The sequence below is a fragment of the Filicampus tigris genome, chromosome 15 (genome assembly GCF_054856515.1).
Source record: "Filicampus tigris isolate MCC_2025a chromosome 15, RoL_Ftig_1.0, whole genome shotgun sequence".
NCBI lineage: Eukaryota > Metazoa > Chordata > Actinopteri > Syngnathiformes > Syngnathidae > Filicampus > Filicampus tigris.
Genome location: NC_141231.1, coordinates 17,885,500 through 17,905,132, shown reverse-complemented (window position 1 = coordinate 17,905,132; position 19,633 = coordinate 17,885,500). Strand labels below are relative to the sequence as shown.

The 19,633-nt window shown below is 41.3% G+C and overlaps 1 protein-coding gene across 8 annotated transcripts in view; it reads right to left on the bottom strand.

Annotated features, from left to right (window-relative positions):
* vav2 (vav guanine nucleotide exchange factor 2) overlaps positions 1-19,633 on the bottom strand; it is a 124,668-nt gene that overhangs the window by 34,586 nt on the left and 70,449 nt on the right. For all 8 annotated transcript variants that reach the window (XM_086053319.1, XM_086053322.1, XM_086053320.1 and 5 more), the window contains exon 3: positions 1,323-1,381. In XM_086053319.1, coding sequence (XP_085909445.1) covers positions 1,323-1,381 — 59 coding nt within the window. The remainder of the gene's footprint in view (positions 1-1,322; positions 1,382-19,633) is intronic.

Here is a 19,633-nt window from a genome sequence, read left to right as displayed (position 1 = left end):
CTCTCTCTCTCTCTCTCTCTCTCTCTCTCTCTCTCTCTCTCTCTCTCTCTCGCCAGTGTGCACAGTTTTTCCTCAAAATGAAATCAGATCAAAATATGCGCTCCACCTTCAAAATAAAAGCAACAGCCTCGTTTTTATTATATTTTGACTTTCTAATGACTTTGTAGGGGCTGGTCAGAGACTGTGAGCGGGCCCGATGGTGCCCATGGGCCGTTTCCGGCCCAGGTCTGGGTTAAAGCAAACTTTTATTTTTGCTTCAAAGTTAATTACTAAGGTGCCTTAGACTCTACTCAGACTCGTAATCCCTGTGATATTAACACCTGATGAGCATCGAGAGAATTTTCACTGTTAAAAATGTTTTAGAAATGAAGTGATATGCGAATTGCTGAAATGTAATGTAGCTCAGGTTTGGAATTTGAAGGTAAGCGAGGTTTCAGTGCGGTCAAACATCATCAATTTTATCAGCTGACACAAACAGGCAGTGCGAACAGCCGGAAGTCAGCAGCTCGAGTTGTGTTTATTAATAGCAGGAGACCTGAGCTCGCTTTCTGTGTCACTCGCTTCTCCCTTCATTTCCTGGAGTGGCTCCTAATGGGCGCGCGCCATCAACTCATTACTCAGACAGATAAAATGGGTTTTTATGTGGCGCTGGAGCTCCGAGCTCCAAGCCGTTTGAGAAAATGAAGAGGAATCAGAAGCCCATTTTAGGGCTGATAAAGAAGGATGAATGATTTTCTGTTTCTTTATTATATGAGAATAATGGTGCCGACATACATTGGAGTCATCTGAATTCGGAGGTGTAAAAAACAGATATCAGGGGTTGTGAACGCTGTAGCACTGTTTCAATGAAAGTGGTGAAAATTAAGAAAGAATATTTGACAGCAAACAAGATGAGGGTCACTAATAGCCCTTAAGTGTCAAATTCATTTCAATAGAGCAGCCGCAGTGATCAATTCCCACGTCCTTTTGCATTGAAATTGTTTCCCCGGCAGATACTGGAGAGACTCCTCCTTACTTAACTCAAATAAATGATGAGTTACAAATGAGATTTACCTGATGCTAGGACTGTGCAATTAATCGAAATTCAATTACAATTACGATTATTACACTCCACGATTACAAAAATCGTAAAAAACGATTATTAAGAAATCGTACTTGAATTTATGTGCACCTTTTTATATTTTATAACTAATTTTATCATTTTGTGTTGTATATTTCTTTTGTTCGAAAAAACAAATGATCATTGGAATAATCGTGATCTCAATTATTACCAAAATAATCATGATTAATATTTTTTTTTTTCCATAATTGAGCAGCCCTACCTGATGCCTTTGATTTGTGCAATACTGTGGTGGGAGATCCTCGACAGAGTGGAGATGACCTGAAACAAAGAGACGATAAATCACATAAACTGCACTTGAAACAAGACAATCATTTATTCAAAGTGTAGTCGATATAAATCTTGCTAATGTATGATGTGGGGAAAAAAAATGAAACACTTGCAGAAATTGAAAAATGTCGTAAGGATCAAAACAAATTAAACTCAACATGCTCGAGCTCCCGGAAAAGCTGTGGGGAAAGGTTGACTCGTGCCAGTGTGGATAAGAATAAGCTCCAAAGACAAGAGCTTTTGAATTGAAAAATAATCCCTGAAACACTGACAAAAAAATGTGCAGATTCCAAAGTAAAGAGAAATGACCAGAAACCTTCATCAAAATCAATATCAAATACTTTTTACAGCCAACTATCAGTCATAATCTTAACGGATGACACTCGATGTACTCTCTCGCCTTTGATGATATTGCGGGTAAAAAGCCCAAAATCTCCAAACCGGCGAGTGTTTGGACAGAGAAAACGAATAACTCCCTGATTGGGAACGAGACAAACTTTGTCGAGTCTGTGAGTGAATGCATCACTTTTGAGGAATTGCAGCGTGATCAGCCGCACACGATGGAAAGATAGTTTGCATCGTATTGAGAGTCCTTTCTCTCGGCACGGCACTTCTAAATCGCCGCAAACGATAAATCACGATTAATTCATTTGACTGCTAGATGAGCAAATTCGGTTGCGTGCAATCCAGAGCCGTTGATTTGTAGGTTCAATAGATTTGAGACTTTTATACTTTTTGTTGATTGCCACATTTATTGAGGCTGTAACTCACTTTACTCAAGGTTTTATGATATAATCCTGATGATGAACTACTGTACGCATACCTTTCAAAAGTTTGCCTTGTTCACGGTGGAAATGACACAGCACGCAAACAGACTGCAAGCGTACCGGAAGGGAATCTTGCAGATTTGTCTCACTTTCTATTTTTCTCTTTTTTTTTGTTTATTAGTGTATTCTTGGTTAGTTTGTGCCCAATTGCTCTAAGTAATTGAGTACATGGTTAAAATGTTCATTTCAGATGATTGAATGCTGCCTTAAAATTTCATGCAAGAGCTGCTTTATGGTTGAGGACTACAGATGGCGTGCTTGCACGGTCTACAGACGCCAAGTTTAGGACGACGAGGGAATCGCCGTCGTGCAGACAGCACACACGCGCGCGCACACACACACCAACCCGCACACACACGTACACGCCAAGCCTCCAGATCAGAAACGCTGCCTCTGACGCCTCATTAACCACTCGCGGGTGTGTTTCGGCTTACAACACCGTGGCAATGCCAGATGCCTCCTCAACCGAGTGGAGACAATTGTTATCTCAACCACTCTTGCTGGGCAGGTGCGTCATAGAACGCCTCTTGTCACTAAGCACACAAATGCATTCATCTCAAAGCGGAGAGCATTTTGAACATTCAAAGTGAAAAGATAAAGACCGCCACTTCAGTGCTAATTGTCTTGAGTGCCCTTATACAAGCTGATTAACATTGAGCATGTATTCATCACATGCTCTACCTGCCATCATATTAAGTGATTATTTCAGCGCGGCTAGTCCCGTGCAGTTGTCATGTTTATTCTTGATGGTGGCCAATGTGGGGCTAGTCCACCACTATAAACAATACTATTATTCATGGGAATTGAATTTTGTTGTTCAGGACAATGAAGCAATGACAAAAATGAGGGGTACTTTCACTTTTTAAAAAAAATTGAAATCACAACTGATAAAACTACCTAATTACCAATTCCCCATCATGACTGGTACAATATAGAGATATGAGCGATATTATTTTTTCAGGGCCGATACCGATTTTTAGTAGTCAAGGGGTTAATAACCGAGCCGATATTCATTTTGAGCAAAAAGGAAAACCATTGGCCTCAAAATCTAAAAAAAAAAAAAAACAACAACTCTTATACCTTGCTATAATGCCTTTCAGCATGTTGATTGAACTTTTTTTTAAATTCAAATTTGCATGATGCTGATACAGCTTCCGTACAGTTTTCTACAGTAAATTAAGTCAGCCAAAATGTCAAAATGACAGAAATGTTCAAATTTCACTTATCTTTGGTTGATTTCAAACAAAACCAAAAAGAGCATTGTGTTCTCAGGGTCGGTAGTATCTCTTTTATACTTAACCAAAAATGTAAATAATTGTTCCTAGAAGTTTTTCATTCATTTATTATCGGAGGCGATAATTGGCCTATCCCTCGTCCAATATTTGTTTTACAACTTTCTCTGTTGAAGCGAGACAAGACGAGGCACTTTCACACCCTAAAAGGACCGAGAGTCATTCCACAAACAGCAAGAATTTAAATTAGACAGACAGGCAGACGATCCGATCAGACTAACCACAGCTGTGCCGTGAATCTGCTGGCGTAGCTCCAGAGAGGTCAAATCAGGGCCAAAGCCTGCTTGGCCCGCGGTGACAAGACTTGAGCGTGCCAACATTGAGCATGCTAGGGCGACTTACACCTATCGCAGGGAAACGTCTATTCAAATGAAATCCGCCGGCGTGCTTGATGTTAAGCGAGTAACTGTGTCAATTTTTCATCCGTGTTTGATGAGAAAGGCACGTCAGGGACGTGTCGGGGGTTTGTTCTGAAGCCTTGCGACATCACCAGAAATGCTAATTGGCAAGCTGTGCGACGTGTTCTCACGTTGTGACAAGTAATTCAATGATGATCTTTTTTTGGTCCCAAAGAAGGGACACTTTGAACCGCGCGCAATCTCACCTGACAATTTCCCACAGACTGAGGCCTTTTGCTGCTTTTTTCCACTTGCAGTATACGATGCAATATTTCAAATCCCTTGGAAATTCTGCTGAGGTGGCGTTAAATTGGAATACCGTGAGTAAAAGCAATGCTCTCCGTTACACGCAACAAAGCATGCCTTCGCCAGTTCATTGATTCAATCAACATTTTGCTGTCGCATTTCTGTTTGGTGATTTTCCGTCCGCCTCAGTTTCTGTGATCCTTCCTACCTCCAATATACTCTCCACACCCCTTTTCTGATCCTTTGGTTCAGTCGAAGCCCGGGAGTCTTTACACGTTATTAATTTCCCTCTCATCTCATTCTCCCCAGGGGGTCTTAACGCTGCGGCTAGCCAGAGACCAAAGCTTCTCTTACCCCTCTAGGAATATAGAAAAAGACACACAACAGAGGGATTTCTTGGGTTCCCAAAGCCCAAACTAATACTTCACCTTATCCACCACCACGTCACCCCGTTGCATTTCCCCTCACCCGCATTTGACCCTGTGCATAATGAAAGTCACATGTATAGTCTCCCTGGTTTTTACATTAGGGTAGCATGGAGCATTTGCAATCGAGTTGCTTTTGGGAAATATGGTGGCAGGGGAAACTGCTGTATGTATTAACTATACGTTGAGGCCAAGTGTTTGCAAACACACGCCGCGCTTCCATGCCGCCAGACTGACCACATGTGTTCTCTGTCCCAGGGAGAGGCAATCAAGCTCTTGGTGTTGTGCAACCAACCAGAAAAAAAGTCAGGGAGACGTCTGCCCTAGTCACCATGCCTACGCAAATATGCATTCTTGTCAGGCTGACTCAAATAAAGTTAGAGGGCAAAGACATCTCATTTAATCGGATTTCAATACGAAAATATGACCGGAAGAGCTATCGGCAGTTCGTCATAGCCACCAATGTTGTTTTTTTTTTGGAGAGAGACAGTCATGGCACTTGCAGCACAAATCGATGCATGTCTTGGAGCTGGTTTTCCATTTCCCACATTGGGTTTCTCTTCCAATAGCTCACGCCTCGATAGTGTGATATATTTATGAAGTCTTCACACTTAGATAGAACAGCATTGGTCTGCTTATGCTAGGCTGCCAAAGTAGAGGGTAGAATACGGCAAGAGAGGAAAATAGAGCTGAGAACAGATGGCTGAGCGGGAACCCTGCATGCCCAACATAAATAATCGACAGACAGAGGAGCGATGGTTGAGCCCGTGCGGTTGTGTCTCACTGTCCCACTTCCTCCGGGAGTTTTGACCTCTCAAACCTTCTCTTGTCTATTTTGACACTGGACTGAGGAACTTACTTTCATCTGCTCACAGCTCACCTGTTTTCTGAAGCTGAGCCATGATTGGCCCTGAGATGGCTCAAAATGGGTGGATTTTGCTGCTTAACTCCTATTTCAAATTAATCGTATTGCCTTGTTTCAACTAGTGGGCCTGCATAGAGCATATTCCCGAAAAAAATATGTTTGGGTTGACTTCCCCTTTCAGTATTAAGATGACTTTCTATTAACATATAACATATATAGCGGTTCACATTGCACAAATATGGTGTAAACTTTATGACAGCTCTCTGTCAGCTGTCTGTCAGCAGTGCCTGTTAAGTGGAAATAAATGTTGACACAGCAAAACGCCGCCAAAGGTGAACGATTGAAAAAAAAAAATTGGCGAGTATAGAAAATGTCTCAAATGATGTGGGTGTGTCCACCGACTGCGTGAAAACATGCCCCGCTGAAAAATGGACGCTACTTCATCTCACAACTTCCGCACGCCTGCACACAATTTACAAGTTGAAGGCGTGAAAAATCGACGCGAAAAGACGTACCAGCCACCAGCTAGCTCGCGAGCTAACAGCCCCCTCTCGGCTGATGGATGGGCGGGAGTCACCTACAGTCACCTCCGCGCTTGGGAATCTAAATTACGACACCAAGCTGTTCTGTGAATTGTGACATCGGGCGAAGATGCTCCACGTTTCAGTACTGAGTACACGGTGCACGTTATCCGCGATAATATATGACAAACGCATCGCTGAATTCACATTATGAGGTCTTTCAAGAAAAAACATGGGACTGAAAGCGAGAGAAAACTCCACTGGGAGGTGCTTCATCACACATTTCCGGTTGATTAGTCTCCAATCGTCGGCTCATATTAAAGTTGCTCACTGCCATCAGGAGCTTGGGCCTGCATAAATCCTGATTGCGCTCACATTGCCACTTGCCACATTGAAGTAAATCCCCCTTAAAGCAGACCTTGTATCCGCTTGATTACAGCCGATTTCACTGTACAAGAAAAGCCCCGGGTCTGGCCCGTGAGCCAAAATGAGTGTTGTTGACCTCAGGGCCAATTTCACATTGATGCCACATGAAACGACTGTTAGCCTACAGAGGGCACTCAAACCACACTTCAAATCTACAGACAGAACTTACATCACAGATAGTTTGTTCACATAAACTAGATGACTTTGGGCACACTTGCTACAACCAGAAAGATGAATTATGGATGTGATTAAGTGCTGCGGCTCAATCTGAGGCCTGTTAAGCTTTAGGACCTTGAACATTGATTTGATCTTGAAAGCAGAGGGGGGGGGGGGCAGCGGCTAATTTGTGTAAACAGTACTCCGTAGATCGTATCGGCCAAGACGACATCTGCCAATGTGCAGCAGCCGTGTTCGTGACCTGCCTCATTTCACGCCGCATCGCCACACACAAACCCGCTCACCTGTGAGCGCTTGTATAATACATGGCATTCAGCCATGACAGTATCGGCGCACACAAAGGTCACCGGGCTGTGCATAGAGCACGCATTTGTGCAGGTGGTGCGGACACGTTCACAAATCAATGGTGCATTACTGTCGATCCTGCAGGGCATGCAATATTAGCAAAGACGCGCGCACCAGTCTTGAAGGAAGTTCATCCAGGTGTCAAACAGGTGGACATGAGGGGAAATACTTCAATTGTATCAACAATTAGCATAACCATATTAAAATGTATTTATGTCTGAGCGAACTAGTTTTAAGATGGATTCAAATCAGCTTTAAAGGAGACAAATAATGGCTTTGTTTCAAAAATGGATTCTAAGGATCGCTTTACACTCTATTTTTCTTATCTCGCTCAAATGATCTTCTTTTGAAGGGGTGAAACTGTCTCATGCAAATAAGACACAGTTCATCTCAGCCCCCAAACAGCAGGTACACCTTCTGTTCCCATGACGACGAGAGATGTAGCTAGGGCACTGAGATTTGACAAGCAGCTACTATTTCTCGAGCAGTCTGAAGAAACTTGTGAGGACAGCACTTTATCGCCAAGCCACCGAATTGCACTTAGAGAATCAGTGCAAGAGGCGCATGCGGCGCACACGCACGACACCAAACACAAATACACCCTTCTTCACAAGTCGAGAACTTTGACAAACATGTGAGCATGTGCCAGTTATCAGAAGACAATAGTGACAAACCTGTTAGCCAAAGCTAATCCCCGCTAAATGCTCATATTTCGGCTTTGACATGCTCGTGCTCGTGCGCAGTCTGGCAGCTGCAACCGTTTCGACTAGACCTTCTGCTAAGTCATGGGCCGAGGAACTCTGAGTGGGTCACTTATATACAGACACAGTTTCAGAAATAGCCAAGAAAAGATTAGAATGTTGCCAATTTGGACAGCTACTCCAGATAACTGTATAATATTCATTATTATAGTGAGTGTTGCTGCATTACCCAACAAACTCAGGAGGCATAATTAGCGGGTTGGTTTGTTTTGTTTGTTCAACAAATGATTGCACTGATCTTTTCTTACTGTATTACACCGGCGGCTCTGCCACATGGTTGTCGAAAATAAGATTCCCAAAGGTGTGGTTAAGAGTTTGAATCAAGGTTAATGAGCGGCTCGGGTGTTGTGATCAACTTGTGAAAGGATCGTGTTTGGCTCGCTTGATGTTCAAAAGAGTTTGATCGCGAAGGTGATTCAATAACAGTGGCAGCTGACAAACCCGTATGAGGGAGTGATATCAAGCTGCGAAGTCGCCGTTCACAGGGTTACCTTGAAAAAACTGTGACAGAAAGAAAAAGAAAAAAAACCTGCAAATCTATTTCCTACCGGAATCTTTTTATTTGAAAATAGCCTGGATGTGGGCAGCGTGAGCTTGTTCATTAACTGCGAGGTGAATTGCCGCTCTCCACTGCTGCTTTTTAAACTTCATATCAGCCTATATGTTCAATGTTCAAACAAAACTTGAATTTATGGAAGGCACTCTTAATACCCGAGACAGCTGCAGCAGTTTGCTGATGAGGCACCTTGAGTTCCAAATTTTGAATTTGATTACCTCAAAAGGCTGTGCAACAACATCTGAAGTTAAGGGCTAGCATATTTTAATGTAACCAGTTTGATTGTTTTTATGAATCACGCTTTTGAACCACAAAACGGAAGCGTAGCAACAATTTAGCCTCATATGTGTGTAATCTAAAATCTTCTGCTTTGTGGTGCCACTGCAGAGGTTGCCATAAACCACATGTGCAGATCACGGTTCAACAGCAGACAGCTGGCTGCTTTCAGCCAATCCATTAGCTCTTTATACAGCCTTTGCTTGCCAGTTGGAGGGAGAGCACAAAGAAAACTGCTGTCATGACAAGCAAAATGTGTGCAATTATAGCACTTGGTGATTTAACTCAACTCACAGCGATAATCATCAATTATGAAACATAGTGTCATAATAATAAATCAGCCAACTGTTGTAGTAGCTTAAACCCAAAGCAATAAGCAGCGGTGGACACATCAGTCCGCCAGTCATCGTTCCGTCATTCTTTCAGGCTGGCCCAATCCGACCGTCGGCGGCGGCGGTGGCAGCCAATCGGCGTGGAGGCTGTACATAAGGGGACACGAGTTTAAAAAAACAAACAAAAAGAAACAGTGTCCTACAGTAGAGCTGTGCAATTTCATCAAAATTCAATTATAATTACGATTATTACACTCCACGATTACAAAATTGGCATAATCGTAAAACATGATTATTAAAATTTACACAAGAAAATCATACTTGAATTTATACATTTGCACCTTTTAAAAAAAATGTATAATAACTAATTTCATCCATTTTCTTTGGTCCAAAAGGAACTTACTTAAATGTATTTGTCTTTATAGTTTTTACATTAAGATATTTTCTTGATTTGTACCTAAAATAAATAATCGTGATTTCAATTATTACCAAAATAATTCTAATACTTCTCAGCAACAGGACAGCGCAAATACACTAAATGTAGAGTAAAAAAGTCTTGTGGTTAAAAGTAAAAGGGGCCTCACATTGCGTAACCTGTTATTTAATTTCTCATGAACCAAGATTTCCCAAATTTGAGGATTTTGGGTTCTAATCGAGTTTCCGGGCCGTAAACGTAATTAGAAAAATGTCAACAAAAAAGCTTTATGTGTGCTTGATGATCATTATCTTACAGCATGTTTCTCTAACAGTTTGTGTTCCAAAAGCCTTAACCAGGACCTTTAATGGCTCCACACTCAAAGTTTTGGAAACGATGCAATAAAAAAGGCAATTCGATTTAACCATTTTTGATCTCTATATTGCTGTTAACTTGCTTTGGAAACAGTCCTTTGTATTCAAAGCTCTTTTTTTAAATGGGATTTCATCTTTGCCCACTGTAGGGTGTACATTAGAGTTGATCCCGACGAAAAAGCTGTTGGGGGGTATGGCCAGACAGGGTTTTAAGGAGGTTATACGGATAAAGGGCAAACTGGGGATTGTGGAAGCAAACTGGATTTCCTCTAATGTGGGAGTACTGTGTTGATGAAGCTAATACTTATACAGTACATCCTTATCAGGTCACGGCACCTTAGACAGCTGTTTTTTGCGCAGTTGACTGCCCAATACACGGCTGTCCAAGTGACAGAATAAACGGGATTAACCAAAAGACGTAATCCATTTGCCCTTTTGGGGGAGGTGGTCTGGCCACACTCCTCTGCTGGAGAAGATAAGGGGATGGGAGAATATAAACCCCCAAATCACTAGAATATTTGAATTTATTATCATACAGGATTTCATAATGTTTACAAGATGCCAATTTCTCACCTTGTCGGGAGATTATGCCTAATTTGTGTGACGAAAGTAGACATGACACACAAGTTAATTGAACTTTAAGTCAGGTTATTAAAGCATTTTGTTCTTGGAGAAAATTATCATCACGCTTTTACTAACTTGCTCGATGGTTAATACATTACAATACAATTTAATCATCCATTAAAAGAGATTCGCCTTTATCTGCTTAGTGTACTCAAACATAATAGAGTCGCAACTATTGAATACACACTAAAATGCCAAGTAACATGAAAAGTCTAGTGTAAATTTCAATGCTGGTTCTTTTATGTTAGTAATTAAACTATTTGTCCATACTTCTTGCCGCTTCGTAAAACCACCGGCGCTAATAAAGATAGGGCGCTTTTAATGGAGATCAATTCCTTCTCAGTATTGCACATTTAGCACCACTAATGGCATGCTCTTCGGGGAGTAACCAAGTTGCTCTCAAGAAATAATGACTTGAACAATGTACGGACTGAACGTTAACCATGAAATCATCTTGGTAACGAACAGTTGAATCAACGTCGCTAGTTGCGACTGCCGTCTATTCATATTCCTGCGGAATGATCCAGTTCTGCCCCAATTTCTACGAGTTAGAGTCTCTCCAGAGTGTAACGCTTATCCGTGTCCATTTTCATAGACAAGTGGATGGCTTTCCCTCCGCTGATTATACGTCCTGCTCTGCAGTCTATGGAGGAGCATTATTTCTGGTGGATGCACCCACCAGTGCGTTCTAATCTGACTCGCTGCAGTTCAGAGATATAGAAGAATCAAATCCCTTAAGTCAACATTGCTAAAATTCATTATCATTATTAGTATTATTTTTAATACATTACAGTATATGGAACACAAAACACTTGCTGTTCAAAAGAAGGGAAAAGTGAAAGCCTTCCGGTTTAGATAGTTGAGCATGCCTTCGGTAGCTTTTTTTTTTTTTTTTAACTGAACAAAAAGGATCCATTAGAGGCTCTGGCCTCTTTACTCTGCTGCTATTAGAACCCAGTCTCTGGGACACCTAATGTTCCTGATGGATGGAAGGCAAAGTGAGGCCATCTCCATCACTGGGAGGGATTCTGTTCAATACTGCACCTGAATATTTGATTAAAGCAAGTGCAACTGTCTGCAGTTTGCACGTGTTTGGGACGGAATAAGTAAATCAAGGGTTCCACATTATGAAGATGCTTTGACAGTCTCACTTTGTATTCTAGTGATGAACTCATCACATATGAGTGAGTGAGACCACTACTCATGGCCACTAAACAATGTGGAATCCGCACAAATACAATCTTATTGAAATGAACATCATATGGCATCTCCCGAAGTTAGTATTAAAATCCGCAATAACTTCCGAAGAAATCTTCAAGTTCTTGACAGATAAACAAGAGATTCTCATAACTCTTAAGATCACATATACATATTTATATTGAAAATTTATCACTGGGAAAACATAATCAAGACGGTGAGTTAACACATAAAATGGGAGGTGCAGAGTTACAAAATATTGCAAAGATCAATCAAACCGTAGATTCGTTTTCTGCACTGCTCGTCCTCATTCGGGCCACGGGTAACGGGAGCCGATGCCGGCTGACTTTGGGTGAAAAGTGGTGTCGCCAGTCATTCACATACAATATACGAGGTACAGGTTGAGTCAATATCAATATAAAAAATTTACAAAAAAGTTAACCCATGCCAAACATGCATGAAGTTGAGATCTAAATTTATACATAATCTTCTGTGTGAGACACAATATGAGGACGGCGCTTGGCACAGATCCTGCTTTTCTGCAAAGATCCTTCTCACTGTGCTTTTAAAATATTCATCACATCTGCATTGTATGAATTACCGTGGTGAGAAAATGTGCCATAATACGCTGCATACCCTACACACAACCACGGTGCTCAAAATGCTGGCCATGGAGCTGTATATAGGCCAGTTTGATATCAATTATTCACTCTCTGCCCGTATGGGATGGATCGACACAAAGCGTCCGCAAGTATACTCTGGGTGTCAACCACATGAGCATATTAGGCACGAGACCACCAATTTTGTTCAAAATTCTGCATGCATGACGCGATTTGAGCATGGTAGTGTGAGATCTGTTAAAAACATAACGTTGGGCATTATTTCAAGGTTTTGTGCATTCTAAATGTCACATGGCCGTAGATGACCACAATGGATTATATTGTCCGTCATCTGGCTGTTTTTTATATTGCACTGAATTCACATTCCAAATCACAGCGGTGAGAGATTTCGAAAGACTTGGATAAACTATATTCTGTACTGAAGAAAAAAACAAAACATTGAGAAGCAATATAATAAGAATCAAATAAACCTACTTTATTTCACAGGAATAAACCACAAACAATTAAAGAATGCATTGACAGTGTTACTCAAAACATAACCCCAGTTTAAAGACTAAAATCAATCCAAATGCTAAGGTGGATGAGGGGAGGAGTGACATTTCTCCCCAGCTAACACATCGCTGACAGAGACGAAGTGTGAAGACGCCTGGGGTAGGAGGGAGAGCGAGAAACACGAACTTCAACTTCATCTCTTGGATCAAGGAGGTAGCGTGACATGCAAGACACATTCCGTGTCTATGCTCGAGGCAATTCTACACCAAGCTACTGGCCCTTCACAAATGTTCTGCAAAATATCCATTTTCATTTGAGTGATTTCTAAAGTTGCTAACAAATGGTGTTGGATGCTAGAATTGCAAACGGAAACGAAAACTAGTGCCGGCATTACGTGTAAAAGATATTGACAACATTTGAGTAACATCCGTGACCCGACGGTAACCTTTCACTTCCAAAATGGAATCGAGGCATTGAAAGCAAGGAACTCTGACTACTGTATCACACAACAGGGGGGTGGGGGATACGCAACATGGGGGTGAAGTTCAAGCATGTGGTGTGTCTCTGAATGTGTGTGTGCGTGCGTGTATGTGTGTGTGTGTGTGTTAGGAAGCATGTGCTTGAGGGGTGGATGTGCTATTGAACTGACAGAATGAGCTTTACACGGGTGTAATGCATCAATAAAAGAATCGGCGGGCCAACCGCTGTAAATACGAGTAGAAAAATCTGATATTCTTAAGCATATAATCTCAATCGAGTCGTAGAAATGAAATCCCAAATAAACCCGAATAAATCCATGCCGCTGTAGCTTTGCTATCGCGCGGTAAAAATAACAACAGGCAAAACTACCACTGCTGGGAACGCCAGAACAAAAACAAAAGGGATGCTGTCTTCTATTAAAGCAAAACTGAAAGCATCTGGCGGTGCATTAAAAAAAAAGGAAAAATAGTCGACTACAAAGGAATAATACATGTATGTGGAGGGAGGACGCTTATTTTGACGAGGAGGGAATTACCCGTTAAGTGGAAAGCTTTGGGCGTAGACGAGGCTCACACGTCTCCATGTGAACAGAGGGAAGCTGAACGTGTAGGAGTGTATGTTAAAAAGGTGGGAGGAGGCGTTATTCCTGATGATGATCGTATCACCAGAAATTTGACAGCCCACAGTCTGGTTTCAAAAGAATGTATGTCTTATTATTATTCTATCAGAGGGGGAGATATATATATATATATATATATATATATATATATATATATATATATATATATATATATATATATATATATATATATATATATATATATATATATATATATATATATATATATTAATATATATTAATACGTTTCGGTATGGCATGTTCAGTTCGGTCCACCTTGCATACCGTTTCTGATTAGTTTTTATTATTAGCCCAAGCTTACGCACGGGCGCTATTGACTGTTGGACGCGGGAGAGAAGAGTGGGGGCACAAAACAGAGAGCCAGAAAAGAGCCAGAGCCCGAAGGTCCCCCCGTACACTGCGGTCTCCTGTTGTGTGTGTGTGCGTGTGTGTAGTTCAAGTAGCCAAAAAAAAAGAACTTTTTCTGCTCAATTTCTAATGAATTACGAATTAAGTTTGAACCCTGACAACATTTTTATGAAAGAAGGCAAGGGAGTGTCATGACATATTATAGAAGGCCGGTTTGTTTGTATGTTAGCATTTCGCCATGGCCAGATGCGTGTGCCAATGGTGAAAGTGTGTGTGATGTTCAAGCCAACCTCCCGCTTTAGTCTTCTCCACTAACTGTTTTCACAGTCCCTGACTTGAAAAAACACTGTTAACAGCATGCATGGAAACAAGTGAGAATGAGATCAAGGCAAACGTGTGGCCCGTATATGTGATGTGGTAGGCGGCGAGGCTCTCCGGGCTATGCCACCACTGCGCTCAAAAGAGTGAACAGACGGAGAAAAAAAAAAAAAAAAGAATAATGCATGCTGATTGGACCAAGGCTTGAAGTTAGGTGGCTACAACTGTGCCTTTTTGCTGGTGAATAATTCTCTGTCATGAGGCTGAATATCTCTGACGCTGCCAGCATGTTACTGAGGAGGACGATGGCGTTTTGTAGTTTTGTTGTAGCTAAATATATTGAAAAGACAGAATATTTCTAAAAGGTAGCCAATGATAGAATACAGAATAATACTACTTAAATTGCTATCAACTCAGCTCAGTTCATTTTGACAATAGGCACTTAGCGGCCAATTGCTATAACAAATGTTTAATACAATTGTATTCCGGCTCTTTTCACTTGTGTGCATGCGTTTGTTCTCAATCCCCACTCTGTGACCGTATGTCAGCATGAGTGCACATTTGCAAAAATACGAGAGAGATTTCCAACAGCTTGCCTGTCAATTATCTGTACACTATGTGCTTTTATGGTTGGGAACTGTTAACGTGCAATTACATTTCAACAGACAAATGAAAACAATCATAACTCAACTCAACTTTAGTTACCATAGCTGGCCAATGTTGTATTTTAGGTACTGTTATAAAAACATAAAATATGATTGTGTTCCCAAAAAAAAAAACTGCAATGGACATGTATTTGCCGACAGACACATGCATACCAACCTAATGTACCCTTAGGAATTTTCATTTTGCTACCCATGTTGGGGGTAGAGACATAAAGGAAAAAACACGTGTGATGTCCAGGCAACAGGACTTCATTGAAGGAGGTCAGAACCTCTTCCATCCCCCACAGCAGTCGGTTATATTTTGAGCAAGGAATGCCTCTATTCTGCACCCAGACGTCTGTAGGGAGAGCCAAGCCCTACACCAGTGGCACATCACAGCCTCAAACAGCTCTCTGTGTCAACTTGAACAGACAGAGGCTCATTATGGAGCTCAGCGCACCACATCTCACCAAGGGGCAGCATGCAGGAGACTGGCAGAGGACGTCTTAGACAGAAACTAGGAGTTGAAATATATATATATATTTTTTTTTTTGGCACAGCAGCCAAAAAAAATCATGGAGAGACAGAGAAGACTGAGTGGATCCACATCAATACTTCAAGAGAGTTCCACAGATCGAAGAAGGAATCCATAATGTTAATTCCATAGACATGGTATCCTTGCCTCAAATGCCAATGACAAACGTGTTCATTGCATTCTGACAGGTAGGTAGTCAAACTGAGAGATTGGCAAACGCTTTATTTAAATGTATCTCATTATTGCAAAACAACAAATAATGTCACAACTGTCTGTTTAAACTTGAAACACACAGCGGTGAACACTTTGGTTGTTTGCTAATACCCTTCACGTCCCACAGTGATGTTTCTCATGAGAAATGTTTATGAGCAACTAAACGGATAAGACTGGCAGCATTCATCTTCTCAAGTAGTTTTAGAAGGAAATCCGGTCTCATAGATTGCACTGTACCGTATCCCCGCCGTCTAAGACCCCCAATATTTTGCACAAGCCCATTAAATTATCATGAGAACGGGTTCCGGGATAACGTCAAGCTTCAAACTGGGGCTAAAACCTCAGAAATGCATATATTTTGCTTCAAATTCATAAGCTCACACGTGAAGATGCTGCAGGGCAATCCGATGAATCTCAGGTGAATACGTTGCTTTCATTCTGTCCTTTGAATGAACTTAAGGTTTTGAAAACACTTAAAAAAATGTATCATGCCTTCACAGATGAAAGTAGAACAATATTGCTTGATTAGATATGACTGAAAACAGAAAAGCAGGCTCTCCGCACATACGGAGTTAAATGAGCTTCGTACTGGAGAAATCCATTTAGTTGCCACCTTTCGAGCTTAATGTCTAAACCATGCTCTTTTCCATCTAGTCAATTCTACTCAATGGCACAAGAAAGGCGACGGCAACACAATTCCTACTTTAAAGCCATTCTCCCAAGATACGGCCATTTTAAGAGCAATAAAGAGGTTTGCAACACTCAATAATAGAAGAACATCTGTACCCTGTCACCACAGGGGAAAAAATAAAGGATCCACCCACCCCAAGTTAGAATGCGGCTTTGTAACTTGGATATATTCCTGAGTGTATCTTGTAGGATGGTGCACATATTTGCAAAGTTGTCGTCCATTATATGTTGGCAAATGAGAACACCTGCGCTCCGATATTGAAGCAATCAGAATCTCTCTAAGTCATGAAAAAAATAAATCAAGCAGCATTCTGAGCACAATAACCCGAATGAAGGGTCGCCCTCACGCACTGAACAATTTTCTATGGCAGCTGCTTGCATTATTTGCGACATGACTCATCCCTTTTCAGTACACAATAACTATTAGTTGAAACTTTGACCCGAATCACAACAACATCACGTAGAGAGGACAGCGACCATAACCCAGCATGCGAGCTTAACATTTTTGCGACAACCACGGTTGCTCGGTCAATGAAGTGCATCTATACAAGGAAACGACATGGCCGCATAAAGACTCAGTGTGCGTGTGTGCAAACCAACAAGCCCTCACACCCTCCTGGGCTCAAACAAAAAGAGACAATGACACTCCCAATAACCTTAAATCCAGAGGATGTGGATGAATCTGACAAGCAGTGTTGTCATCCATGGGGGGTTGGGGGCTACTTGGATCAAAGGCGATCACCGGTCTTTTCATTCAATGTCCACACATAGCCCACATCAAACCGAGCATGCATGTATATTTTATGCACCTACTGTTGATTGCGTGCGTGGGACAGGTAAAAAATAAATGAATGGCTGAACGTGATGTAGTTCTGCCATCAAATATGGATATCATTACTGCTTGGAAGCCATGATGATGTAATCTCACTACAAGGCTGCTAGACTATCCTGACGCTAGCCTTTAGCAAAGAACTAAAAGGCTAAGAAACACTTGTGGGTCTATATTAAACATCCAATAAAACAAGACCCGGACACAGTGGAATGATATAAACCGCATAGGTCAGGAATGTGATACATTACTACTCGACTGTGAATTGAAATTGTGGCTTGGAACTGTGCCTGGTGTTTCTGTTCTTGTTTACGTCGGATAGCAAAAGACCTGTCAGCACATAAATTGTGTTATATTACAGCAATGCAACATAATGAAACCCACACTGAATTTAAGATGATGATCATGGCACAATAAACAAAGGACAACAATGAAAGCAGACAGTTCTTTGTCATTGGAATCTGGCTAGATTTTGAGGAGTGATCTTGTTTGACAGCAGGCTTGTTCTAAATGGCGCACGGGAATAGTGACAGTTGTTTGCCGACAAATCGACAGAATGTGGAGAGTACCCTCGGAGATGTTTTCCAAACCGTACGACGGATAGGGACAAAAATATAAAGGTAAAAGTGGAAGTCAACCCAAACACATTTTTTTCAAGAATATGTTCTACGCAGGCCCACTAGTTGAAACAATTCATTCTGATAAATATTGCGTTTGGAGAATCTGAGTTAATCCCCCTCGTTTTGAGCCCTCTCCGGGCGGCCATTTTGTCACTTCTGCGTGACTGTAAATGACATCACAATTGCTCAGGGCTCAGGTAACGACGACTCACGGCTGACCTGTTTTCCGAAGCCTGAGCAGTTGTGATGTCATTTTCAGCCGACAGAAGTGACAAAATGGCTGCCCCCTGAGATGGCTAAAAAGGGGTGGATTTTGCTGCTTAACTCATATTCCACAAACGCAATATCAATCAGAATGCCGTGTTTCAACTAGTGGGCCCGTATAGAACATATTCTTGAAAAAAATATGTTTGGGCTGACTTCCGTTTTAAGAAAGAAAGAAAGACAGAAAGAGACATTATCCAGTAAGACTGTCTGTTGCAATGTCTACTCAACCAGCAGTGGTTTACGTCTCATTTCTAATATAAAGCGTAGCATGCTTGGAATCCTACCTGGCTACAAACTAGAAATAGTTATTAATAGAACCTCTTAGTACTTGCTGGTAAAGTATAAAAAGGGAACACGTTTTAAGCAAAATGTGGTCCATCACACTCAAAAATAGAAATCTGATTGAACATTTTGTTTTTTTTACACCAGACCATTACAGCTGCAGAGTGGAGGACCAAGGTCACCAAGATTGTGACGAAGCCAGTCACTCAGCGATGAATAATGCAAGAGGTATAAAAAAAGGAGGCGTCTTAGTAATATACGTGACAGGAGCAGCTTCGGGAGTCAGCCGTCCCTCGTTCAGCGTAAATGCACTTTCGGTAATGAGCAAGAGTCTGATTTCTAATGGAAATTGCAAAGCAAGAGTGTGTTTTGTTTAAAAAAAAAAAAGTGCCAACTTGAATCAGTCAATGAATCATGCAATAGATTTGGGCTGGGCGATATATCGTTATTGTATCGTTTTCTAAATATGAACATTCAAGATATTAATATTGAAAATTAAGACGATATCAGTTCACTGTGGATTTTGCACGCTTGCGCTACATGTACAGCTCAGGCCAACCAAACAAATATCTCCTTTCGAGTTGGATTCGAGCCTTTGACCACTTGCACGTGGGTAGCTTTGTTCGCTTTCCTTGCCAAAACACAAAAGGTGAATGGAAAAAAAAAAAGTCGTCCGACTGTGTCCTCAGTGAAAAAAATACAACAGCAAAAAATTCTAACAAATGATTGCGAATGGCATATTATATAAATGACATCATTCTGTGGTTTTGATTCAATGTTGTGCCCGGTGTTTTGTGCAGTTTTGTTTCTCCCTCGCGACTTTTCTTGCTCCATTTTTCTTTTTCTAGTGCCGTGAGTATTTGAACACCTTTAGCATTTATGAGAAGTGATTTGGCATTCTGGAACAGCGGCATACACACGTGCACCTCAGAGGGATCGAAGGTAATTTGTTCAGTTTTAGTCTGAAGGATCGAACAAGCCTGAAAAGCAGGGAGCACTATTACAATAATGTGATTTACTCTGCTTTTGTGCCAGAGTAGCTGTCATACAGGCATAGGAAACTATAATTCTTCATAAAAAAAAATTAAATTGGGTTATCTAAATGTTTTTCAGTCAAAGGTGCCATATTTGCACCACTGGGGACATTTTTGGTCGAGATGGTTCATTCATAATTCCCTTCATTGACTACTGATGGAAGTAATGAGGTT